The 26,963-nt window shown below is 38.1% G+C and overlaps 1 protein-coding gene and 1 long non-coding RNA gene across 2 annotated transcripts; one reads left to right on the forward strand and one right to left on the reverse strand.

Moving 5' to 3' along the window:
• Nucleotides 1-10,410: 10,410 nt before the first annotated feature.
• LOC118821494 lies at nt 10,411-13,146 on the forward strand. Its single transcript, XM_036590147.1, has 3 exons — nt 10,411-11,093; nt 11,596-11,743; nt 11,904-13,146. The coding sequence occupies exons 1-3, from the start codon at nt 10,891-10,893 to the stop codon at nt 12,669-12,671; spliced, it is 1,119 nt and encodes a 372-aa protein (XP_036446040.1). The 5' UTR covers nt 10,411-10,890; the 3' UTR covers nt 12,672-13,146.
• Nucleotides 13,147-21,771: 8,625 nt separating this feature from the next.
• LOC118821508 lies at nt 21,772-26,060 on the reverse strand. Its single transcript, XR_005008339.1, has 5 exons — nt 25,316-26,060; nt 24,595-24,632; nt 23,729-23,904; nt 23,233-23,414; nt 21,772-23,032 (listed from the first exon to the last, which is right to left on the reverse strand). It is a non-coding gene; the product is annotated as an uncharacterized LOC118821508 (long non-coding RNA).
• Between the last annotated feature and the right edge of the window lie 903 nt (nt 26,061-26,963).

Raw genomic sequence — 26,963 nt, forward strand, 5'->3', positions numbered from 1 at the left:
AAATGTGCAGACACCAACAAGTTCACCAACAGTGTTGCTATTCCTCAATTTCATCCTGGCATCTGTACAATCTACAATCACGACTAGCATCTTATACACTGCAATAAAATGAAAAAAAAAAAAGCGTTTAAATATGTTATTTTAGGGAAATGATCACACTACACAATCAGATTTTTCTACCATCCTAAAAAACTAAGACATCTTGTTTATTTCACATTTTACCATTACAATGGCACTGATTTCAAGCACAGAAGCTGATTCATCATTCATGCTCAAATCTCGGCTTGTTGCAAAAGTTTTATGAATCAGACGTAGAGTAGTTTGTATGTCATTTATCAAAATTCCATCTTTGATAAGTATTAGAGAAATGAAACATAATGGTTACTAAAAAAATCTAATATTTGTTGGATAGGCAGTGCCTCAAAGTAGCTTGGCTCCAAATTTTAGCTATTTTGTCAGAAAAAAAAAGTTCCAAGTCAAGAATATAAAAACTGTGACTATAAGAACTGATTAGAGGCTATGATTACAGCCAAAGGTGGTTTTACAAAATATATATACATGTTAGGTTGGGTTAGTAGATTGTGAAGCCTAAAAAGTGCTTTAAAAGAATGGCGCTTTTCAAGAATGACAATATAAATATTTTCTTCTTTCCTGTTGGAATAGTTCAATATTTCAAAATTTAAGAAATTCACATGGCAAAAATGGTTAAATTCCATCCTCAGATCTTTTTATAACCCAAAGCAGAAATGAGTAACAAAAAATGCAGCATGCATGTACTTATCTGTCTTACATTATTTATGGCAAGAAATTGCAAGACTGTTTGGCTGAAATGATTTAGGTGCAGAAATCTGCCAATCTTAAGCCTAGGGTTGTGTACCTCTACAGACAATCGCGGTTAATTGAAAACATACTTTTAAATCAATCACTTTTTTGCAAAATGTGTGACTGACTAGCAATAGTAACTGAGCTAAAGACTAACTCACCTGTCCAAACTGTATTCTTGGATAGTTATTGATCAGCAGACTTCTTGTCATCATTTCTTTGAAGCTCTTTTTACCATTAACCCCTTTCGAATTAATATTTCTGGCAACATTTTGTTTTTTCAATTGTTTTTTTCCATAGCAATGACAGAGATGACAAAAGCTCAGTACTATTAACAATCTCATTTAATAGTACTCAAATCTCAAAGCACAGTACTGTTAACAATCACTAAGAGCTCTTAAAAGCAAAGGTAACAGTGGTAAACGTAGTGCAGTCCCAACTTTTTTTAACCTGCAGAAATCATATTTGGAATGAGTATATTTACAGTTCATAAAAATAGAGTTCATAGGGTAAAACATCAAATATCATGTTTTTGTATTTTAGCACTGTTGCCTCACAGCAAGAATGGCCTGGGTTCGATTCCCAGCTGGGCGACCAGGTTAATTTCTGTGTGGAGTCTGTGCATGTTCTCCCCGTGTTTGCGTCGGTTTCCTCCGGGTACTCCGGTTTCCTCCCACAGTCCAAAGACATGCAATCAGGTGAATTGGACATGCTAAATTGCCCCTAGGTGTGAGTGTGTGTGTGTGTGTGTGTGTGTGTGTGTGTGTGTGTGTGAAAAAAATTGGCCTTCAAATTTAAACTTCTAAAATGTGGGGGGAAAAATCTTGACTTAACTGATATTGTGGGACATCTCTAATTCTGAATTAGGCTGTGCACCTGAGCCACTAGAAACAGAAAGAGCAACAGCTCTGTCACAAAAGTAACTATTGGTTGTTTTCAGTAGTTAAATGAGAGATGTTTTATTCATTCTTAAATCTTTGTTACAACTAGGGGTGGGGGGAAAAATCGATTCTTAGGTGCATCGCGATGTGGACGTGGACAATTCTGAATCAGTTCACAAATGTCAAAAAACAATTTTCTAAGTTGTAATTGATTACATAATGTTGACGGAACGCAAAAGGCGGAACTTTGCAAAGTGCGGAAGTGCAGCGCCCGGATAGTCTGTGGTGTGCACACTACATTAAAAGCTAGTGCGAGGGCCGGTAACCCAAATGTTAATAAGTCATTTTGTCCTTTCAACAAAAATCAAATCACCTTGGGAGCCACAACATTTTGAATCCACATTACCATCTTGGCTGTACATGTGTCTCAGTATGCGCTAATGTCCTAGTATAGGCTAAAATACAATACAAAACAAAAATGCAGACTTACTTTGCTCTACTTTAAGCTTTAGCTCAGCTGTAGCCTCTTTTCTTGCATCACCAGCTGGAAACTTTTCCACAAAAGTAGAACAGTTTCTTGTGAAATGTCTCCTAATGTTCTACTTTTTACGAGGCTGAAGGCACTTCTCACTCGCCAGCTTCTCATTCTAATTTTCCCGCCAGAATGTAACTGCTGCACCATTTCAGGTGGAACGGGAAAAGTCAAACAAAGAAGCTGGAGAACGAGAAACTGACTTATCGATGTTCATCTTAAATCTTTCTCTTTGCCTTCTCGTTAGCTACTAGCTAGGTGAACTAGTGGTTATTGGCTACATTAATTCCAGTGTAAAGATCATTTATTGTTAAAATGGTGTTAGAATGATCAGCAGAGCTTTATTTTACTGCAAAGTAGGATTGTTTTATTTTTACCTAGACATCTAAATCTGATGTGGAGCCGCAGGTTGCTGACCCTTATGCTAGCATATGGAAGCACTTTGGCTTCTATGGAGTTGAGAGGGAAAACCATATTACATGTTTCCACCCGTTTTCCTCCCGGTTATAGTTGCTGCCAACCAGAGGACCATCGATCAAGCGTTGTCAAAGCTTCCACCCAACTCGGAAAGGACAAAACGAATTACAAACTCTTTGCCAATTCTTACTGTCAACTCCCTCTATCTTTTCTCAAGATCTTCTACTAGGGATCCATCGATACTGATACTGGTATCAGATATTAACCTGATACTGTGCTCATTTACTCATCCTCATACTCATAAAAATGCACTGATACCAACTTCTGATACCTCCTGATACCATGTGACATAAAAAGCTAAGAATCTATTTTAATTTGAATATTTTTCTCCCACCTTCCATCCAATGACTGCTGGGACAGGCTCCAGCTCCCCTCGCGACCCAGAAGGATAAGCGGCTTACAAGATGTGTGTGTGTGTGTGTGTGTGTGTGTGTGTGTGTGTATTTTTCTCCCCTTCATTTCATACAGCACAGATAGACACCAGGTCTAGTCATGCTACAATTTTTCTGAATGAATTCCCTGTTTCAGTGTTTCAGGGTTCAGTGTTTAATGTTTTTTTTTTTTCCTCATTCTTAAATGTCAGAATAGAAACTGTACCGTGTACTGTAACAAAAACCGTGATACATACCGTGTACTGTAGGGCCACTGTACTGCTTCCCTCTCTATTGTGAACCTATAAATTATAATTCTATATGTTCTATTTTTTGTCTTACCTGGCATAGCCTGAATATGTTTCATTATGCTGAACACTTTTGCATAATATGATAACTGTATTGAATAAAAAGATGGTACCAGTGCAAGGGATAGGTCCTGTGGCAGTTTCTCCCAGTCTTAAAGAGGGATCAAAGGAATAGCTCAGGCGTTCCTCAGGTAAAGGTCTGGCAGAGAGGACCTCCAGGTACATGAGGAGAAGGAATGGGAGCAGGTGGTACTGGAGGTACATGAGGTGGAGGGATGGGAACAGGTGGTGGTACTGGAGCTGAGGAAAGGTTAGAGCACCTCCTCTTGCTCACCACCTCTGGATCACTGACAGAGTCTGTATCACCAAATAGTTGCCTAAGAAACAAACTCAAAAAAGTATAAAACCTAGTACATATGCAAAGAAGAAATAATTACTGAAACCACACATGTAGACAACTCATGACATATGAAAAACATTATGATAAAACTGGCTAATTATTCTCTTTTCAATGGAATCACTCATTTGCCATTTGCAATTGAACCATGCAGCTGACCGTTATTTTGAATATCATACCTTGGCTTAATTTGGCTTCTTCACTGTCTGTTTGTAAGTCTGAAGTAGGACAGTTCAGTGAAGCCTTCAGTTTTCTCTTGCTCTCAAATAATCACCTGATCAGAATTGAGAAAATAATTAGTTCTACCTTGTAGTTTCACATCTCAAAAACCGGAATATTTTAAAGCATGTAGTAAAATGTTTCCCAAATTCAGTCATTACAGGCTGCTGCACTGAAAAGTGTTTGCACTCTGTTCTTTAAAAAATGGCTCAGCTCATGAAAAATAATTATTTAATTATTATCCTAAAGGATGTTAAAAAAATACTCAAACACTGCATAGTGCAGGTAGTAGCCGCATGACTGTATTTGGAAAAATCGTATCTTTAATTTAAATTGATATTTTATCTAATTTTGCAAATTATTTCCAGCCCTAATTAAATACACATGTTGCTTGAACAAGTAAACCTTGCTAGCTTTTGAGAGGATTCTAATATCATACTGTTTCCAGTCTGGTCCTGGCTCCTCATGTTTTTGAATAGCTCTGTTAATGTGCTCATCACACATAGTTTGGCCACAAAGCTACAGCATCATCAAGCCAAGTTTCTGATATAATATTTACAGTCTTGGTGTCAGTAAATTCTACAACCATGAACATCTGAAAAAGAAGATATAATGTTTAAGTTCCTGCATGGAACATATCCAACATGTTTTGTATGCATTATATGCAACTACCTACAATTTAAACATCTAAACATGACAATTTATGACTGATATTTTCTCAAATTGCATTTGGAGTCCTGAAAATAAAAGACAAAAGACTGACAAGGTCAAATAAAATCCCCATGCTTTTATGCAACCATTTCTAATTAATTAAGAAGCAAAAGATGTGGAGTTATTTGAGACAAATGTTTTGGTGTTGGTAGAAGAAAGGTGTGTGGAGGGTGTAGTAATACAAAAATAAAAAATGAATGAAGTTTATAAAATAAGTAAATAAAATGAATACACAAAAATGTAAGACCCATAAGACTACATTTACCTACCTCTGTAACAAGATTAAACTGTAAGATCCATAAGACTACATTTACCTACCTCTGTAACATGATCAAACTGTAAGACCCATAAGACTACATTTACCTACCTCTGTAACAAGATTAAACTGTAAGAATACATTCACATATGTATGTAAATAATACAAATTATATATTACATTATTTAAATTCCAGAAGTATCCAAAAATATTCAAAAATATGAGTGCTGATCTTAATTTCAGTTGATCTTTGTTGTGTCAAGCGTATAAGTCAAGTGCTATTAGTCAAATTATGTCACCCCCACCCCCCCACCCCCCCAACAGCACTCTGCCCTCTAATCTCACTGCTCCCATAACTCAAACCCTTTTCCAGGACTATGAATGTGCAAGAGGGGCATTGCCACAAACATATCTTTATAAGGGAGGAGCACACACTTATGCGACACTTCTGATACCTTGGCAAACTTATATGGGCCTGTTGCTTGAGAGACACAAAATATTTGAAGGAAATCAGAGCTGAAAGGATAGTAAAAAAAAGTTCTCTCTTATTGTGAAAACTTTAAAAACCACATAAACTGCACACAATAATGTTATGTACAACACATACATCTCCACCTACAGAAAAAAACATTGTCACCTGTTGAAATTTTCATTGCCCATTTATCAGTGTATAATTCTCTATACTATGCTACTGCATGAATGCCATCAGGAACAGGTCCAATGTAATGCTGCTTTCTTAAATTCTATTTTGCATTTCTGACAGTCTTCTTATCTGTGCAAGAGGAAAATCTGGCTTTCTCTCAAAGCTCTTTAATTTATGGAGATAATTTTCATATGGAAAAGTCTAAATAAAATCTAAACAACTGTGTAACTGTGCGTCTGCTGAAAGATGGACCAAGGCATCCACATTATAAACAATCCATCTTTGCCATAGAGCTCAACAAAATGCGTTACAAACATGGATAGCAATGTGTTTGTATAGCCACTGTATAATGGGCAGAGCTGTGTACTAATAAGTATACAAATATTTGTACAGAGCAGCATAAAGTTGTTATAGACATGACTGTCCAAATACGGTGCCAAAGCAACATGACCTGTATATAAGAGAAACTGTCGTAACTCAGTAGCTTTCCAACGATCCAGCTCTCTTAGTGATCTAGGTTTCCTTGCAAATTCTGCTGGTAAATGTAGACACATCTGAGTAAGTGTTTCTGAAATCCTGTCAAAGGACCCCTCAACCAAATCCTTAACAATCAACGCATCACACCTAAACACACAACATGCATGTAATCTAGAGGGAACTGAGTGACCATACCAATATCTAGATTGGCGAAACCACATGGTCCTTCATGGTGATGGCTCTCATCAGTTCTTTCCAAAAATGACGTCAGTCCGTAAAGTGTAATCATTTAAGGGGTAAGTCATTCAGTTGTTAATGTAAACGCCTGGTTGGCAACATTTATCACAACCATGATATGCATTGTGGCACTTCACATTTTTTTAGAAAGGCTCTGGCAGGTGCATCACAGATCAAGCTTGATAAACACTTTTTGCCTGAAAAAAAAACAAAAAAACCTCCTTGTAGTGGTTGTAACTCACATGTAAAATCTTTAAAAAATTCATTAGGGCAACTTTTTTTTTCTTACCACAAAATAGACCAATTACAACTGGTTCCTTCATTGGCACACTTAGCAGAAGTCCTAACATTGGCCACAGTTGCATGCTTGTGCTTTTAAACAGCAGTAACCCATCAACATTTATTTGTAATCTAAACGTAAATCTGTCAGAGACTCTGTCTATCAGTTGTGATAAAGTATTACAAAGTGATGTCAAAATGCCTCTATAATGTTAAAGTCCACCAGCTTGTTTGTAGATGCTATACTGAGTTTGTGTTTTGAGAACGGTTTGCGCATCCCTGGGCAGGTCTGGATGGTACACCCTCAACACACAAAGGAGGGCTTTCAGAGCCACTAAAGAGATGTTAAAACGCACAGCCCATTTTGACAGCCTCTCAACTAAGGGTACTGGTGCATCTGAAAAGTCTTAAGTCTCAGACCCTGCACTAACCTGTCACTGTCAGTGTCATAAGCAGCGTGACAAGGGTCTGGTCTGTTAACTACAGTCTGATCCGATGTTAACTGACAGTCTTCAGCTATGTCATGGAGTCTTTTCGCTAATGATAAACGTGCCCTACGCCTGACTCCAGAGTCCGTTAACGGGGGCTCCCTCCTTTTCATTTAGGCACTAAAACGGATTAAAAGGTGAGAAGAAAAAACTAAGTGATTGGTTATCAACAGTGCAAATTAATCTATAAAATTCAGTTGTTACAGCTTTATGAGAAATAATTAATAGTCTTTACTACAGATGGAAAGATTGATCTGATATGTATCGATATCGGCCGATTTTCAGTCTAAACATGCGATCAACGATCGGCCAATATTTCTGTAGCTTAGCCAATCCTGCGAGCTGATCAGTGACGTAAAATATATGAGCCATATTTTGCCTGAGGCGCCAGAATGTAGCTGCTGCACCATTTAAGGTGGATGGGGAAACTGACATATAGGAAGCCAACTGTAGCCTTATCATAACTAAATAAATAAAATACATCTTTCCTGATGTATATTATTACATATTTGGCTCCTATTGCACAGGAAGCTCACTCTATGAATATGCAGAACTGTAATTAACACCGTTTGTCCTCAAAGCTTTGAGGATTTGTTTCTGTTAGCATGTTAGCATCCGAGTGCTAATCTTAGCTTAGCTTAAACTGCAATAGCCTCGTGACCTACAGCTTTGGCAGGGGCTGAAAATAAAAATAAAGACGAAGAACTACAAAAGCGATCGTATGTCAGCACTCTTAGCCTTTTTAGTACATCTGTGAAGCAAGAGGACTGTTTTGTCCTAAAGGCTGGCTCAGTTGCGTAGGGGCCGGTTATTTCAATGATTACTGCTGCACCATTTAATGGGAAAATTCAAACAAGAAGCTGGCGAAAGGGCTTCAGCTTCAAGGGCTGAAAGGCATGAAAAGGGATGAGGCTGTTACTCTGTTTTTGCTGAGCAGGTAGGTTACATCAATTTATTTCTGCTGTTTCACAGAATCAGAAGCTCAGTATTTTATTATCCTAATGTTTGTGGTTAGCTTCACAGTAGCAGCTGTAGTGACTGTTAACCCACAACTTGCTTAGTTACCTTACTTGCTGTGTTGTTGTTTGCTCTAATGTTATATCATGGCATTTATCAGTACAATCCTTGCAAAGAGTTTTATGTCCACAAAGATCTAAAAAAATAATCGTTTACCTTGGTAATGTACATCCATGAATTTGGGGGGCAGAGCTTTCAAATGATTGTACAATCATTACTCCACTAATAATATTTTACCAAGTGGTTTTAAAAAAAAAGCAGTTGTGCTGTTAGCAGAAAAAACTTTCAAAAATACAACTGAAAAACATGCCCAGTTTGGAAGAGCAACTTCTCATTGCAGGAAGCTGTGAGTTGCAGTCAACTAATACTTTACAAATGTCACTGAACAAAATGTGTAGATGTTGACTATGGGCTGTTTTTTGTCTTAAGTTAAGATCTGACAGGTCAAGATAAGATTTTTCACAAATTTCACAAACAGAAACAAATCTGATCTTAATTTAGGAATTTTATCTTATCGTACAGCATCTTATCTGAAATTAGAAAATTTTAACCTACTCAATCAAAGTCGACAATCAACTGTCATGTCTGTTACCTAACAACCGACCATACACACACACACAGCTGAAGCGTAGACACATACTTCAATTAATGTTACAAATGTAAGTTACAGCTACCATTACAGATATAAAAAGATCAAAATAAAACTAAAAGGTAATAAGCTGGAGATTAACATTATTGTGTGTGTTCCCCGTTGTCGTTTATCAGAGCGTCACCACTCCATTTCCCAAACACTTTAGCCGAGCATGCTAACGTTATTGTTCCTAATAAACAGACACGTGTTCAGCTCTGTCTTCTCATTATTCACCACCATCACTGTAATATTTCATCATGAACATTAGCACATGAACGTAATAAGAGGGGACGGTGGAGATTGTGTCTGCAGTGTCTGAGATTTTTAAAACGCAGAGTTAGAAAAGAAAAACATTTCACAGTGAAAGCAGTGTTTTACAGTATAAATAAATGTAGCCTCATTATGCTAGTAGTGAACTATGCTGCCTGACTCAGCTGCCTAAAAACCATAGAAATGGACATTTAAACAGAAGTTAGGACACTGTTGAGGCTTTATCCTAAAGTTAGAACAGTATTTAGGAGATTTAGTCTAGTTGGAATGTTTGTGTAATATGGCTTTCTCATCTGGAGTTTATGATAAGATTATGAAGTTAGGAACTGTTGTTCTGTAATAGCTACTGTCCTAAATTCAGTTGTCATGGAGACTAAACAGATCAGATTTCAGAGTTAAGATGTTTCTGTAATACGGCCCCAGACTTACCATCAGCAAGCAGCCACCACTGCAAATGTTTTGCATTCACTCACAATAGTTTTGCATCCCCGCTCAATAATATTTTGGCCCCTTGCAAAAGCTAGGCTTGTGCCTGTTGACAGTTAGAGTCACGGTTATACAAGTTACTGAGGTATAAGCACCCAATGACAGTAAAAACTCAATTACCATTGGTTTAAAAACTCTTCATTCATTAATTAAATGCAAACCACAGCAAAACACTATTACTCCCAAGGATGAATCATATCTTATTTTTCATGTGACCACCGTGTTTTGCGATTATGATTGAAATATTTGGTTGGGAACAGAAGTGTCATTCGTTACACTTTTTAGCTAGCGAAGTTGAAGAAAGTGTGCTTATTTTTAAAGTATAGTTTGTCTAATTAAATGTCTCTGAGACAATGTGCAGTTTGCGGCTGTCAGTACAGCCGAGTGACGATGAAATAACAACAAGAACAGCAGCGCTACAAGCTTAAACAGCACTGAGCTGCAGTGGACACAATGCTGTGGCTTCATACAGAAAAAGCCCAGTTGTTAAAATTGTTAAAAGCATCAAATCTGTGTCCATTAAATGAAACCAGATGATAAACCACCAGTTGAACATCACTGTTTGTTCGTGACAGACTCGCATTAAATGTTTAACACGTTATATTCTCGTTATAACTGGATATATTCTGCCCTCACTAGCTATTACTGTTCACTAGCTAGCAGGCTGGGCAGGTACCGGAAAGCTAGCTAGCTGGCTAACAGGCTAATGCTAGATTAATAAAAGACAGACTTCAAGTTTAAGCCATTAAAGAAAGCATTAACTTTAAAAAACGGACACGTGTGAATGCTCAGAAAACTAGAGCGCTAGCTTGCTGACGTTAGCAAGATTAACAGCCAGTATAGGCGTTATGCCGAAGGTCACATGACCAAACCGGAAAACTGGTCTCATCCCATCCGCTTGTCGGAGAAGGCGGTAAAAACAGTATGAGCTGACGGCGGTAGGGACTTCGGTTATCCTAGCTAGTCCCTTTTTATTTTTGGAGTTTAATTAGCTTTTAATATCTGAATGTTTGTCAGGAGAAGAAAATGTCTTCGTCAAGACCTATAAAGTACCAGAGGCGGGATAATCCAAACAGTGATTTCTGCTGTGTACCTCAATGCCCAATGTCAGGGAAGTTCAACTCTACTGTAAGCTTCCACTATTTCCCAAAGGACGAAACCTCAAGAAAAATATGGATCCGTAATGTGAGACGTGAGAATTTGGTAATTAAGAGGACCACGACAGTCTGTAGTAGACATTTCCTCTCCACGGATATCGTTCAAGGTGGGCGACGACGCTTGAAAGAGGGGGCTGTGCCTGTGTTGTTTGCCTGGAACAACTACTCACCAGACCAAGTGTCTGGGAGAGAACACCACGACCAGAGGATGCATTCAATGAAAAGGAAAATATGGATGCTGGTTTGCTGCTTCAGTGTCATGATTATGATGCAAAACCAGAACCATCAGCTTTAGATATAGCATGTGAGAAAATAGAGGCCCAGCAACTGGTGATAGAAGAGCTGCAAAAGAGGCTGAATGCGATTACACTGAAGCAGTCCTTTAGCCTGCAGAGGTTTCTAGCATCAGATGATGACATCAGATTCTATACCAGGTACGTATTATGTCATATGATATTCACCTTACCCCTGTGGTTATGATTTTGTTGCAGACCTAGATTGTGTCCCTATTTATTAATTCATTCATCCGTTAACCTCTATTCATATACTGGGTGACCAAGGAGAGCAGCTCTTTTATGTAGGCATCCTATTAAAGTCAAAGAATAAAAACTATAAGATTGACATTAAATCATAGAACTTCAAAAAAGGCAGCCTTAAAAAAAATGTAAGTTATTAAAAACAATAACAAGAACATGGGGCAAAACATGATTAAAATCGCCAAGCACTCAGTCATTGCTGGTGTAGATTCAGTTTATTGTGGAATCCACTTTAAAATGAGCTGGTTACTTTTCAGATTATGCTGCAATTCATTCTAACTAACAAAATATGTAGGCCAGTGTACTGATGCAACTTCCTGGCAAGATCTACCAGGGCAAATATAAATAATATGCTATGCTCTGATTTAAAGGCAATAATAATTTCCTTTCACTCTTTTAGATTTTCCAGCTACCGCCATCTCCAAGCATTTTGGAGACAGATTGAACCTGCAACAAGGAGGATTGTGCGTGTTGGAAGACGGTCATCCACATCCAGCACAACAGCAGCTCCTGACCCTGACAAGGCCACTGATCTACCTTATCGACTGGTACTCATAGCTCATACTACATCATTTTGTTTTTAAAAGCAGCTTGCTGATAAATCAATACCCAAGAGAACATTACTGTCCCATTCAGTGTAATTCAAAACACACACATTTATGCTGACCAGGCAATGATTATCATTATTACCACTCTGCCCCCCACCAGAGCCGATGCCTTCCACTGATTGATGAACTGTTCCTGTTCTCGGTGTACCTGTCGCTGGGTTTGAAGGAGAAAGATCTGGGTGATCGTTTCAACATTCATCAGTCCACCGTCAGCAGGGTAATCAAAACGTGGGTACATTTTTTGTATACCTTATTGGGCGTCGTTGGGATATGGATGATTCCTGAGACAATTAAAGCCACAATGCCGAGTGTGTTCGGCAAGTACTCTGATACACAAGTAATCATTGACTGTACAGAGTTGAGATGTCAGATGCCTTCATCTTTACTCTTACAGAGTGAGATGTTTTCACAGTATAAATCCCACACTACCCTGAAAGGAATGATAGGTGTGTCACCGCATGGTGCTGTTACCTTTGTGTCCTCATTGTATTCTGGCTCTATCAGTGACAGAGAATTGTTTCGGCAATCTGGCATTGTCCCTCTTTTGGATAAGGATATGGCTGTAATGGTGGACAAGGGTTTCAGAATCGATGACCTTGTGCCCTGCAAAGTTTACAGACCACCTTTTCTAAGTAAAAAGTCACAGCTGTCTCATGAAGAAGTGTTGGTCACTCAGGATATTGCACAGTTAAGGATACATGTGGAAAGGACCATCAGGCGCATCAAAGAGAACAAACTGTTTGACACCATTATCCCTCTGACCATTGCTGGCAGTATCAACCAGCTTTTCGCAGTAGCTTGCCTCCTAGCTAACTACCAAAACAAGCCACTGGTCAAGGCTTGGGCGAAAGAACTGACTATGTGTTAACTTCACAGAGCCAGCCTCTCTGGATACATGCACACTGAATGGGCTGTCAATATGCTTATCTCGGATCTGCTCTACGGGGTGTTTTACAAAGCAGGATTTCTCAGTTTAGCCAGATAATCCCAAAATGAAGCCTGTCCAATAGTCAAAGAGCTGAGGGATATTCTTATTAGACACTTCTCATCTTTGGTTTTAAGTTAACTGAGAAATGCTGCTTTGTGAAATACCCCCCCCCTCCCCGGACTCTCTTACGTTGCAGATTTGGTAAATATTTGATATGTTTTTTGTTTGTATTGCATTTTATTGTTGACTTTGATTGGTTTGTCAAAGTGCCAACTGTTTTCATTTACTGTCCCCCTGTTCTCTGTTTTTTGTATATCTAGTAAAATGTGAAATCAAAACGTGCATACTGTAAATTACATGAAATCATAAAACATCTTTTATAGTCACCATGAAACAAACTGTAAGATATTTTTTAATTTTGTTATTTACAAATAAATCTGTGAAAAGAAATTCTCTATGTTCATTCCAAAACAAACAGTACCTATTTTCATAACAATTACTATGTAACCTTTTGATGAACATATTACTTTTTTCAGCAATCTAAATCACACAGAATCATAGTGAGAAATTGCCCACAAGAACTCCCGAAAAGGCTACGGTTTCACTTCTAGAGCATAAAATGTGAATGACACAAATGTGAACAGTGCCCAAACTGACGTTGCTTGAAGAATCAGAACAATATTTTATCAAGTAATAGACAACATTGAGTAAATGGCACTCCTGTGGTATAATTACACTAGTTAGGCACATGTCGATGTGTAGCTTTATATGACCATTCTGTATGTTATGCAGACCCAAAGCGCTTAAAACAAACAAGACCTTATGAAATATTTAATTACACAAATTGTTATATGAATGTTATGTAATACAAATATATAAGCCAATGTATTTCCAAAATTCAGCTGAAATTTCAGTTTATGGCAGATAATTTCATTTTTCTTCATAGAAAGGCTTCCACTACAATTCTGTGTAAAACATTAAAATCTTTTAGAGAAAGACAGATACTTCTGCATGTACACATTAAAGTAAAACTGGTCTACCCTCTCTCTGATGACTGCTGTTACCTTCGGGTCAACATGGATACGCTGCACCAGCATGTCTTCCTGGGCACGAGTCACAAAGTCGCACCATTGCAGGCCAGTGATCAGCAGTTGACCCTGCACTTGCCAGTAGTACGAGTGGCTTTCACGGCGGGCCAATGTGCCATACTGCATTTGAAGGTATTTACAGTCTACATAGTTTTTCACATTAGGGCACTTTCTCAACCAGTCCAAATGGTGGTTGTTCAAATGGATCGAAGATCAAGCCATCTGGTGAGGCACCAAGCCAAGGGGCATCAGGGTGGATGACGAGACCACAGGGCATGTAGTTTACATTTTTCATCCTGCAGTACTCCAGGGCTACTGTAAACTCCATGTCGGCACCTCTTCTCATTTCTGCAGTCTGCCTTGTTCCTTTGAGGATTCTTTCTGCAAGAGACTCTGCAGAGCTCGCTCACCTCACAAAACACCTCTCTAAAACGTGAGGAGGTAATCCTAGATCTACGGAGCTGATGCCACTCCTGGTTTGCGGCTTGCTCACTTGTCGCTGCCTCAATCTTATAGGCCATGTCCAATGTGACCATCAAGGTTTTAAGGTGGAAGTGCTCCTCCTCAGTGCACACATGCACACACACTGTTGGGGCAAGCCTATATTCCTCAAGAGGCAGCTGAGGGTAAGGTGGAGGATCCTGGTGCATCTTGACTGACTTTGCTGGCAATATGGGCTGCTGGTACGAGAGCACACTCCCCTTTTGTGCTAAGCCAAAAGCTGTCTCAACAAGGGTCTTCATCACTGATGCACATAATTGCTGCTAGAGGTTTCTCTGTAATGTCAAAGTCTTTGTATGTGTCTCCAATTTGTAGCAAGGAGATGTCAAGTAGGTCCCCAACCAGGCCCTTGTAGAGTGTACTTCTGTAAAAGACAATAATAGCATTAAGCATCCCAACATGCAGTGACACAGGTATCCATCCTGTAAAAAAAGCACTGTCTGCAGAACTCTGTCTTTTTTGCCTACCCATTGTACACTAAAATTGCATATAATGTTTGCAGGTTTCTGACACCCATGAAAACCCTGATGGAGAAACCACTTAAAGGCCATTGTTGTAACACCTTTGGGCATACTGTTGGATTTTTAAAGTACTTAAATATTGGCATGAGCCTAAGAATATTAGCATCTGTCGCGCTCTGCTAGTTTATATAGTGTGTTAGGTGTTTTAATCTGTAACACTGCATAAACTAATTCTACTGCCAAATAACTGGCAGTATATAAAGACATATATACCAAATGTACCATGTACCTCTGAAATCTAGCAGCATAAAAATACAAAGTAGCATTTAATTAAAATAATCTCTAAATTGAATGTATAATTGTTGAGTAAAAGTACTTAGTTACTTTTCACTGATTACTATAAATGTAAAAATGTAAAAACCTGAAGTCAAAAGGAGAACTAGAGGCAGAACAGGTTACACCCAGAACCACAGAACTGATCCTTGTTTGTGGAGAGACATCTGCAAGACAGCCTATGTTTCTGATGCAAACTACTGAGAGTCAAAATACCTTCACATGCAAAATGGCACTCTGGCTTTCTGTCAGCTGCTCATCACCAGCCTATAGTTTTGCAACTTTGTTATGGTAAGTGTGCAACAGGTGTATTCCACAATACCACTGAATACCAGTATAGCCCTGTAGATTGAATAACCCTCTATGATGCAGTAATTACAGTAATAGCAGCTCACTACTTCACCTGATTCCCCCTTCCATGAGGCGATTGGGTCTCGGTCTGGTGATCATTTTGTTTATTGGCCCAGGTTTAACTCCCTGACAAAAAAAGATAAAAAGATAAAAAAAAGTGCTTTGTCTATCTAGAGAAAGTATCTTTGCTAGTTATAAAAAGTGTTACGACCTCCTATGTCTAGGGGAACACTTAAGGTCGTACATAAAAAAAAGACAAGCCAACGCCATCCAACTGCCAGACCAAGACACCACCAACTACAAATAATTGATCACTTATCAGCATTTATTTCTTTTAACTTGAACAAGTTAAAGGCACCATCTTGTAGAAGTTGGTAAGGCTAGTTTTAAACTGATCAAATGCAAATGAGCTTACACAAAAGATAAACTTCAGGGGGTGAGATAAAGTCAAAACAAACTAGAAACAAAGGATAACTAAACTAATCTAACTCAAAACAAAATTACAATTATAAGACTACCTCCCTGTCCCAAACCAGGAGAAAACAATATACAAAACATAAGGCACTCACCCCCTTACTTAGAAAAGGAAAGCTTTACAGGTATTTAAGCAAACTCAGACAACAATAACACAAGTTCACAAAAAGTTCAGGTGCTTGGTCTGGTCAGGTGGAGGCTGATGGCAGAGGTGCGACCATTGGAACAGCCGTCCCCTCATCCTGCAGTGCCGCAACGGCCCTTAAGTAACTGGAGCGCCCCCTGCTGTATCCAATCAGACCCTCCAGACACCAATCCTAGAGGGAAAGTGATTACAAACACCATACGCCCCCAGGATCATAACAAAAGATTAGAGAGAAAGCCAGTCCTGGGCTCAGATACTGCTAGAAACAAAAGCCCATGTTGATACATAGAGAAAAGAGTTAAACACAGTGCAGTGCAATACATTACAATGAATACTTAACTCAGTGCTCACTTAAGTGCTGCAACAATAAGACACAAGAAAATTAAAAGGAAAAAAATAACATTACTAACACTAACTAGTCAGGCAAAGTATGTAACATATGTCAAAACAAAATTGCATTCAACAATACACAGCTCTCCTACAGATCCTAATGCTTGACAAGCTGGACTCTGGCTTTGACAGATGTTTCCAAATACAGTTGTCCTACTGTTTACACTTAAATATCACTAATATTTGGAATATGAGGCCTATGAATTGCGTCTCAACACTTACTGCTGTTCTGGGCTTGTGCCATTGTTGTTCTGTCTCAGTGCAGGTCTGGACAGGGGGCACAACCTGCACCTTCAGCTCTGAATAGTGTGCAGTTTGGAACAGCAAAGCGACTGTGTGGTTACACACTGCAGTGCCAGCTACACACGAGCATCGGTTTGATATGAGGATGACAGGGTCAGAATCCCGAAGCACTATCTGTACAAGTATATAGAGAGAAACTTTTACAAGCATTGACAGTGATTTGAGAGTGTGTTTGAGCTTTAATTTATCCTTTAGCAGTGGTCCAAACAGAAGCCACTGGTTTGATTATCAGCCTAGTTAGGTTGCTGGGGTAAGTTTGGCAATGACATTAATACAATAAATACAAAAATAGGATTTGTTAATGCTGTCATAAAGAAATTTTTTCTCTTGGGAGTCTTGATTATGAATAAGATGGAATAAAGGGTGGCACTCAAAATAAAGCGTTTACAGTCAGAGTCAACTATACCCCAGGGACCTCACTATCCTCGTCTTTTAACAAATAGACAAACAACAATGAACTTGGAACAACTGTGGATGCATTTACCAAGCGTCTCAGAAAATGACAGCTCTTGCCTTTCTGACCAGGGTGATTAGTCGCTCTGGATTAGAGCGTCGGCTAAATGCTGTAAATGATTAAATCTGGTCATAATAACTGATTAGTCTACTCTTATTCCTATCTCTGAGAGGCTTGATAAAAACTATCCTTGAACTGGAACAGACTCAGAACTCGAAGAGAACACCCAAACCATCCCTAACATTACTCTCAGACTGTGAGGCTTCTCCCTTTTTCTCATAGACCTGTAACACCCTGCCCTGATGCTGACAGCACCAGTCAGCCTGTCTTTGTTTGATACTGGAGACAAATAAGTGACAACGTATTTATGTGGGTCTATGGCTGGCAATAAAAAATCAGAAATTTACACAGTGACAAGTTTTCTATCAACTAAAATTAGCTAGTCAATGTTAGCTAGCTAGTGACATACTACATGATCCCTATTCGGAACTGCTAGCGTTAGCTAACTTTAGCTATCTAACGTCAGCAGATACACACCCTCGTAGTCGCATATGTATGAGGAAGCGTATAGCTTAAACCCCTTATCCATTTTGGTGGCAGGAGTTTTAGACGTCAACCTGCATATACGATGTACATCGGTTATGCTTAGCTTTGGTAGCTCCTGAAGGCATCTCGAGTAAAACAGCGCCATGGTGAAGGTAGCTCAAGAACCAGAAATTATGCGACCTGTTTTACAGAATACGGAAGTTTGTTGCGCATAACTCCTTTTAACCTACCTTGGAAAGGAACGGGTGGAGATTTTGGGAGAACATTATCCTAAAAAACAAAACTAACGTTAGTTGTACTGCTTTTTATAGAAACATGAAACATACAGACAACATAGCTTAATGACTTGCAAATATGAATTAATATAGCTAAGATTAAGATAACTCACCTCAAATGACTGTTGAAACCGTTAAACGGAAAAGAATTTAAATGCAACTCAGAACGCCTCTCTCTGGACCAGCATCGGCAAGTGAATCAATCTATACGTCACAAAGGACGTTACTGCTACGCAGATCTTCCGGGGGGGAAAAACGGATCCAGATCAGAGTCGCTTGCTATCGGTGACATCCTCAGAGCAGCGTGAAACTCGTGAGGGAACTGGTGAGAGAGAATGGAGTCCGCTGCATTGTGTTTGTTGCTTTTTCATTTCTTCACGGAAATGGAGATGTTCTTATGTAATACAATAAACTACTATACAAATACTTAGAAATAAAATACAATATATGGACAAATGCTTTAATTAATCAGTCATTTTACACTTTATAAGGTAACTAAGACGAATTCAAGCATGTGAACAACTTACTTTTAAAACAACTTACTTTTTTTGCGCCATTTTCGTGGCGCTGTGTTCTTTTTTTCTCCTTCACATCATTTGTGCGCGGAGACAACGCATGTCATAGCAAGCTGGACTCTCAAATAAATAAATGAAAAATGCCCAATAACTGTGGCTTTTACCGCACTGCTTTAAGACGGCAAAGACGCTCCCGTAGAAGAGTGCTGCTTTATCTGTTAACCTTGAATGTAAGTTACTTTCTTGCTCCTATCTTGTTAGCCAGCTGGCTAAAGCTAGCTACACAATATCAAACAAAATACAATGAAATGTCATATATGCTTTTGTGTTATTACAATCACACACAAACATTTAACATTCATATAATTACTTTAGCCATTCATATAGAGTCTTATGCAAAAGTTTGCAAAGCTCCATTCAGATTATGGTTTGGTAGTTTTCTAAATGAAAATAAGTTAACTTCATCTACAGAGGACACTGCAAAATGTAATGTATAATTTAATATTTAGTTAGTTAAATAAATAAATAAATAAATGAATAGGGAGTACTCAAACACACTGTGTATGTGAGAATAAACACTAATTCATCTTAAGATCCAAGCATTTATGTATATAAAAAAAACTCTTGTTTTTAAAGACTACAAGACCAAGTCTATACTGCCAGATGAACTACACCACATATGTCTTTGCACTGTACTTTGACAATACCAGTAACCTTTGCCCAGATTACCGTCTGTCCAGAGAGTCTTTCAGCCACCTCATGCAGTCTCTAAAGGCTAATTTGGGCTCTGGGTGCACTGTAAAACCCAACAGTAGAAGTTTGATAAATTAATTTGGTTGTAATAACTCAAAAAAATAAAAAAGTTAATTCGCCTCTATTTTTCTGCGTAATTTGCACTAATTTGATATTCTAAGTTTACAGTGCTAAACCACTTTAATTCATTTTTGTCATTGCACTCAAATAATTTTACAAGAATACCGCCTGACGTCATGCACGTTCGTACGTGCTCCTCCATGTGGGCACGTCCGCCATGTTTACTCTGCTCGCCTCAGGCTGAATAATGTGGAGAAAAGTGTGAACAGTTTTCAAGTTATGATATAATGAGATATTTTCTTCTCGGAAATTCGCCGTGGGAGTGCTTGTGAAGACGTCTGAGTTGAAACGCGATGTGGAATGCAGCAATTTTCTGAATCTGCAAACTTTCTCTTGCTGCAGACCGCCGCGATACGGATTTTCTCTTTGGGCGCTACTTTGGTGAGCCATCTGTTTATTTAGCACCATATTTTGCTGTTGTGTAGCATCGTTTTTGCATCTAATGTATTTAGTGATTTAGCAGTTATATTTATGCATTTGAAAAGTGAATATGACCAGTTAATTTTAAACTGCGCCACTGAATATGCAAATTGGTAGAAGTTGAAGTTGAGTGTTTAAGTTGAAGCCGGTGTATAAATAACGTTTCATTTAATATTTAGGTATTGTTTTTTTTTTTTACCTCAAAGTTTGCCTCGTTGCATCGGTTGTGCATACATTCAAAACATTTAAGCAGGATAAATTAATTTAAATTTTTATGCTCTCTGTAAAATGGCGGGCTGGTTTTAATCAGCATGAATTTGGACGTGAGGTGGTAGTTTGCATGTAGGCTTGTATTTTTGTTTAAAAAGGACTGTCGCAGTTGGAGTTCAGTGTCCCCTGCTTGGTAACTTTCCACAATCTAACGTTAAAAGTTAATGGAGAAACAAAGTTTAAAACAAGCAACTTTTCTCACGTTATTTTGTTCAAAAATTGAGAAAGTAACAGTTGGCTTGTGTTTATATTTTAAGTGATTTTGTCGCTGTTACTTTTATTCTGCAAAGAGGTTAAATAATCAATCTGTTTTAAAGAATGTGGCCAAGTCCAACAAGCAGTGCTTGTGTTATTCAGCTGAGGCATTTCTTTGTTGCTCCTCATCTTTTAAGATGTAACGAATTAAAGAAATCCAATTTTAAAGACTCCTCCAACCAAATGCATTTGTTTTGGGTTGGTTTGTATTATGAGGTCAGGGAGAGCACAGTATATTTCACATAATGCCTGTTAGATAACTGATATGTGTGAAATGCTTAACTGGATTTTTCCTAATATTGCAGCCAAACTATTCCATCTTTCTCTCTTCAGGTTAAAACTGATGCAGCTTGCTGATATATGGAGTTTAAAGTCAGGTATGTTGATAGACATTTAATGTAATAGATGTTAATTTTACTAAAATGTGAATGTGTATTGGCACCAACAATGGTTTGGAAGTGCAAACTTTGTGCTGCTCTCTTTGATAAAAGGGCACAGGTGCTTGAACACTATCGATTGCATCATGGCAGTGTTTCCTCTGTCAGTCCATTGCCATGTCTCTATGATGACTGTGTCTGCACATTTCAGTCCATAAATGCTTTGAAAATTCACTTGACACGGGTACATATTCAGACAGTTGTGCATGCTGGAAATCAGATGAGATGTGTATGATTCATCTGTCCTTTGTGTGGATTCAAGCAGCCATTCAATGATAAAACTCTACTCAGTCATTTAAGGACACTTTTAAAACAACACGAGATGGTGGATTGTCCATTCCAAAATTGTCACTATCTTACTAATGTGTATTCTTCCTTCAACACACACAAAAGTAGGAGTCATCCAGACAGTGATGTCTCAAATTTTAAGAAAGAAATTGTCTTGACAGAAACTGACAGCCCCCCAATGCATACATACCCAGCCATCACCATGTCTTGAGATGTCTTAAGACATGTCTAAAGACACATTATGAAGACGTCTTAGGACATCTTGAGGCATGTCTTAAGACATGAAGACATGTCTTTAAGACGTGTCTATAGACACGGATCTTAAGATGTCTTGGCAATGATAACATCTCAAGACGTCTCAAGATGTAGGATGTATAATACGTATTTTTAAATTTTACCTACATTTTTTTAAATAAATCTTTTACTTTTAATATTTTAAGGGAATTTTAAAATGTAACATTATTTATAGCTAAAATTATAGTAATTTTTTTTTTTTTCATTTTTTTGTTCTATGTAGGATGCATAATGGTATCATTTATTTTAATATATTGCATATCATTTTATAAACATACAAACATTACATACATTAGTACATACTACATTTATACATTTCCGAACAAATTTAACAACAAAAGTAATAATAATGATAATAATAGGCACATGGTTCCCAGTCTGTAGCTTTCTCTACAATAAGCCATTTTATATGAAACCACTAAATGATTTTGTTTACATCGCAATGACAGAATTATGCCAAGTTTAGAAAAATGTGGAATTCTCCTTTAAATGTTTCTGTTGCATTAGAAAAGTTTATGGAATCAGTGATATGATGAAAGTTTATTTGTGAGTTCATACCATGCCTTCAACATGGTGGTAGTATGAGGGAAGACTCTTATGCAACTATTTTGTAATACAGTGTTGCAGGAAAATGTAAAAATTTAATTCAGTGCTTTTAAATACCTTTTTATAGTAATTAACCCTTAATGTTTTAAAAATGTGGTAAAAATTAATATTTTACAGTTGATTCATTTTTTAATGAAGGTATCATTTTATCAACTTTTAAAATAATAAGAAGAAGGAGAACAAGAACAATAATAAGTATGCATAAATTACAGTAAAGTAATTTAAAGGGGTATGGAAAATCACTATTTTACAGGTTTGTATTTCCTTGTTAATCTGTTAAAAATTCAGAATACTTCTACATTCAAATAATTTACTCTGCAATCCAAAGCATAGCCCATGAAAAAGCACCCACATAGCTTTCAAAAAATATAATTACAGTTATTGTTTATTGTTTTTACAACTGTGTATATGCACAGTACAATAGCGTCATCACACTTGATATGTTCTACAGACGGGGAAAAACATGTTAACTGACTTTGTGTAGAAATTTAAAATATACTGCAATAAATACACAGTTCCACAAACCAATGAATCTGATTTTAAGGTCTGCTGTTATTCCGTATATAAGTTATGCTGAGGTTATTAACAATATAGTACTATGAACAATTATAAATGATAGGAAACAATTTTAAGACAAATTCATATGGACTAAAAAGAAAAACTGACCAACAGAGTAATACAGAGGTCTGAACCCCAGCAGTACTCATAACATACCTGAGCCAGATAATGATCAGCTGTCAAACAATTAATACCAGACTCAGATGTGCTGGTAGCTGGAATAGAGTCAAGCTGTGGACATATGTGGACACAGGAAACAGGACACAGATAACAGTGTGCATATGTCCATGCCGTAATGCCTGAACACTAACATTACTGATATCGCACTGCTAATGTTACCGATCTCTCCTTTCAGAGTTAAATCCATGATGAGTGAGAGAACTGTCAGATTCACAGCCCATCGCTTCTTCCTCTGTTTTTTCTCAGTGTTGGTCTTCTTTGTCAGAGATATGAGGAAAATGCATCTGTCAAAAAATCAATTTTAAGACAATAAATTTGAAATTACTTTTGGATCTGCATACACAAGCAGGCTGAATTTAAAGGGGACCTGTTATGCTAATTTTCAATGTTCATAAATTTATTTTTGGGGTCGACTATAATACATTTACATGCTTCAGTGTTCCAGAAACACATTATTTTTGTCATACTGTAATTGTTTACTCACCCTCTGTCTGAAACGCTCTGTTAGAGCTCCTGTGTCTTTAAGCCCCTCCTTCCTGATGAGCCCAGTATGCTCAGATTAGTTAGCTCGCTCACTTGGCTCTGACTGATCAAGCACCAGAGCGGTTCCGCCAATACACGGGCTCCGGTAGATGCGTTGCGTTGTGTGAGGGCGTGCCAAGCTCACTGGTAGGTGGGCAATAAGAATTGTGTTATGGGATTACATCATCTTGTAACAAAGGAAAAGGGCTGGGGAACTCCAGGCCTCAGGCAGCTGAGAAAAGTGGTTTCTGTGGGAAAGAGTTTCTCCCTCTGGCATATACTTTCAGCTTTGTATCTTACACACACAAAAAAGCTACATAACACAGTAAATAAAAGGGAAAGCATTATATATTCCCTTTATAAGTAGAATATAATGTACAGTATACATAATTTTACTCATCTAAAATCAACTCAGGCATTTAGTACACAAAGAAATGTGACAAGGCTTTAAATAATACCTATGCATGAACTCCAGCGTGGCACCCAGCTCACACGCATAGCTGATGTTCAGACAATGATGTTCAGTGTAATGAAAGAAGCATCAGGATGTGGCCACTTGGGTAAGAGCACAGTTGAGTGTTGAGAATGATATGGACTGCCACCATACTGGATGAGGCCCAAAGAGAGGATGTTCCTTGGGAAGGATTGAAAACAACAAAGTTGATTAGATAATTCACAATTCTATTGTTTTCATCCTCTAACATGCCTCAGTCAACACGTGACAGAAATGATCATTTGCTGTTGAGGCAGGTGTGAGCTTAGTACTGATATCTGTATCTGTTAAAAGCTGTGTTAAAGGAGAATTACATGATTTTTAAGCACAATTTCATCATTAAGATGCAAAAAAATAGTTTGATACAAAATGTTCCACAGTGGCAGTGACAAGAACCAGGCGTTTGAAGAGTTCAATGCCTCTAATCTCTCTCACAGAGAATTATTACATGAAATGATTATTAATAAGAGCTGAACTCTATTAGATCATGTTTACCACATGCTTTATGCTATAAATTGTAGGGCTCTGAGACTTGCAGTATTACACATTAAAGCACTGTGAAGAAGTAAATTCATAAATATTGATACAGTGTTGGTGATTTTGCCATATCGATATTTTGAACACAGCTGTAATGGCAAATAACATATTAATAAATTGAATGAACAAAGCGCAGATATTTGAATACTGTAACCCGGATTTACCTAAACATTCTGCTCTTCTGTATTACAATAAATACTTCATGAAATATATTTGTTTGAAATACCCACCAAATCTAAACATCTGTCTGACATTCAAATAGTTTCATTTAAAAAATTAAAACTTGAGTCTCACCAGTTGCTCAGCTTCAGATGATTTCTGATGAGAAACATCTAAAACAAAACAGACGCATGAGGTAAATGTAGCAAAACAACAACAGTAAGGCATAACAATGAAAAACACAAAACAAACTGGTCATTATATATTACTAATAAATGTAGCTGAGTAAAACATCTAAAGCACAGATAATACATTTTAAAAATACTCTAGAAAGTACAAATCCACCAAGACGTTACTAGAGTAAATGTAACTGAGCAAATTAAAATTATTACTACCCTCTCTGAACCACACAGACTGACGGACTATGTTCAGTTTCATTGCTGTATTGTTCAGTGTGCTGACCCTGCTGCGCTGGGATCAGTGTTGTTGTGTTGATCAGTGCGTTGACCCTGCTGCGCTGGGATCAGTGCGCTGACCCTGCTGCGCTGGGATCAGTGTTGTTGTGTTGATCAGTGCGCTGACCCTGCTGCGCTGTGATCAGTGCGCTGACCCTGCTGCACTGTGTTCAGTTTTAGGTTTATTTCTGAGGCAGTCTTTCATTTGGAGCGCGTGCTAAGCGACATCTGACGCAGCCGCGAGGCGTAAACAGACACGCCGCTTAGCCGCTAGCTAGCTAACTACATACGCTAACCTACCGTTGGTGTCTTCACTCGGCAGATCGACCAGAAATACAGAAACAAAAGTTACTCCAGCTGACTGTCAGTGAGGCTGCTCATCTCATTCGGTCACTACTCACCTTTTAAAAGCAGACTCTGACCGCTGCAGTCGTCACTCCACTCGGTCCAGTCAGCTAGTTAGCTTAGCTAACTACGCATCTGAAAATCCTCGTTTGTGGAGCTGAAAGCTTCCCCCGGCAGGCGGCGCTGTCTGAGTAAGGAGTGTAGGAGAGTCTTATCGAGGTTTAACACTCGCTAAACAAACTCGATAAACTGCCCGCGGTAGCGACCTGAGAGACTCGCTCACTGTAAACGGCTGTAACGGTCGCGTTTGGCTTTAAACGGAGGAACGGCGGAGAGCGCTCGCGCTTCAAAACCGAACGTCCAAGCGGCAGAGTCGCGCGCTCTGATTGCTCTGAAACTCCCGCCAGTCTTTTGTTTGTCCTCCCATAGAGCTTTTCTCCCGGTTCGCCCCTCTCTGTACTGAAGGAACTGTGCTGTTTTGTTTTTGTTTGTTTGTTTTTTTAATCTAGACACAGAATAGAAAACTGCAAACCCTTGAAATACATAAGACAGCTGTACAGCATTATCATACAGCATCACTGGAGGCCATGTCTTAATATATTAAAGTCAAAGTATGAAGTTGGACATTCAAACAAAAATCTGTTTATTATGTAATTTTACGTGGTGAAACAATACAGGTCTTTATATTACTACTCAAATACATTTGTTTATTATTGTTCGTGTTTTCCAAATACTGGAGATAATAATTTTGAAAGTTATACAAATTAAAAGTCTAACTTTGGGCAGCCCTGATCTGCTTAAGAAAATAAAAGTAAAACCTTAGTGAATGTTCTTTTAGTAATATCACACAAAAACCATAAGATGACAGCAGGCTGTTTCTTGAGGACATACTTATATTCTCTCTTATATAGTTATATTCTCATTATATTGTACATTAGGCAGTGCTGTGGTAATCCTCAGTAGTAATTTTCAGTTTGGCAGTATCACAGGAATACCACACTCATACCACAGGACCTTTTGTAATGGACCACTCTTTGGTCTCAACTGAACTGTCTTAAGACACAACATCTCTATGTCTTAAGACAAAGTGATGCCTCGTCTTCAAGACACACAAAATAATTACTTCTTTGTCTTAAGACGTAACTTTCATGTCTCAAGACAAAGACAGTGTCTTCACTCATACGTCTTAAGACGTTCTTGAGACGTCTTGGCATAAAAAAATGTCTCAAGACATCTTATAAATACTGTCAAGACATCTTAAGACACAGTGACAGCTGAGTATGTAGTCAGGTTGAATCTGATGAGGCTGTTTCTTCTCAGAATTTGTATGAGCTGTGTACTCCTGACTGTAATCCTCATGAATCTAGGAATGACACTGATGAATTGCAAGCACAACTGAGAAACAACTTGGCTTCTTTGTTCTTGAAAATGCACAGTGTTCTTCATGTATCTGCAACAGCTATACAAGACATAATTGACAATTTGGTACAGATATTCTCACTGTCCAAACCTCTTGTGAGAGACTCAGTCATCAAGGTTTTGTGAGAACATGATCAGTCTTTCAGTGAAGTTCTTCTTAATGAATTAGTGGAAGCTATCATGAAGTGTAACGTCTTTGTCAGTGCTACTGTGGAAGGTGCAGAGCTGTCCACTTCTAAGCGAAGGAAAACATTTGTGAGATGTAATTACCCTTTGGTAATGCCA

This window comes from Colossoma macropomum, unplaced genomic scaffold (assembly GCF_904425465.1).
Source record: "Colossoma macropomum unplaced genomic scaffold, Colossoma_macropomum, whole genome shotgun sequence".
NCBI lineage: Eukaryota > Metazoa > Chordata > Actinopteri > Characiformes > Serrasalmidae > Colossoma > Colossoma macropomum.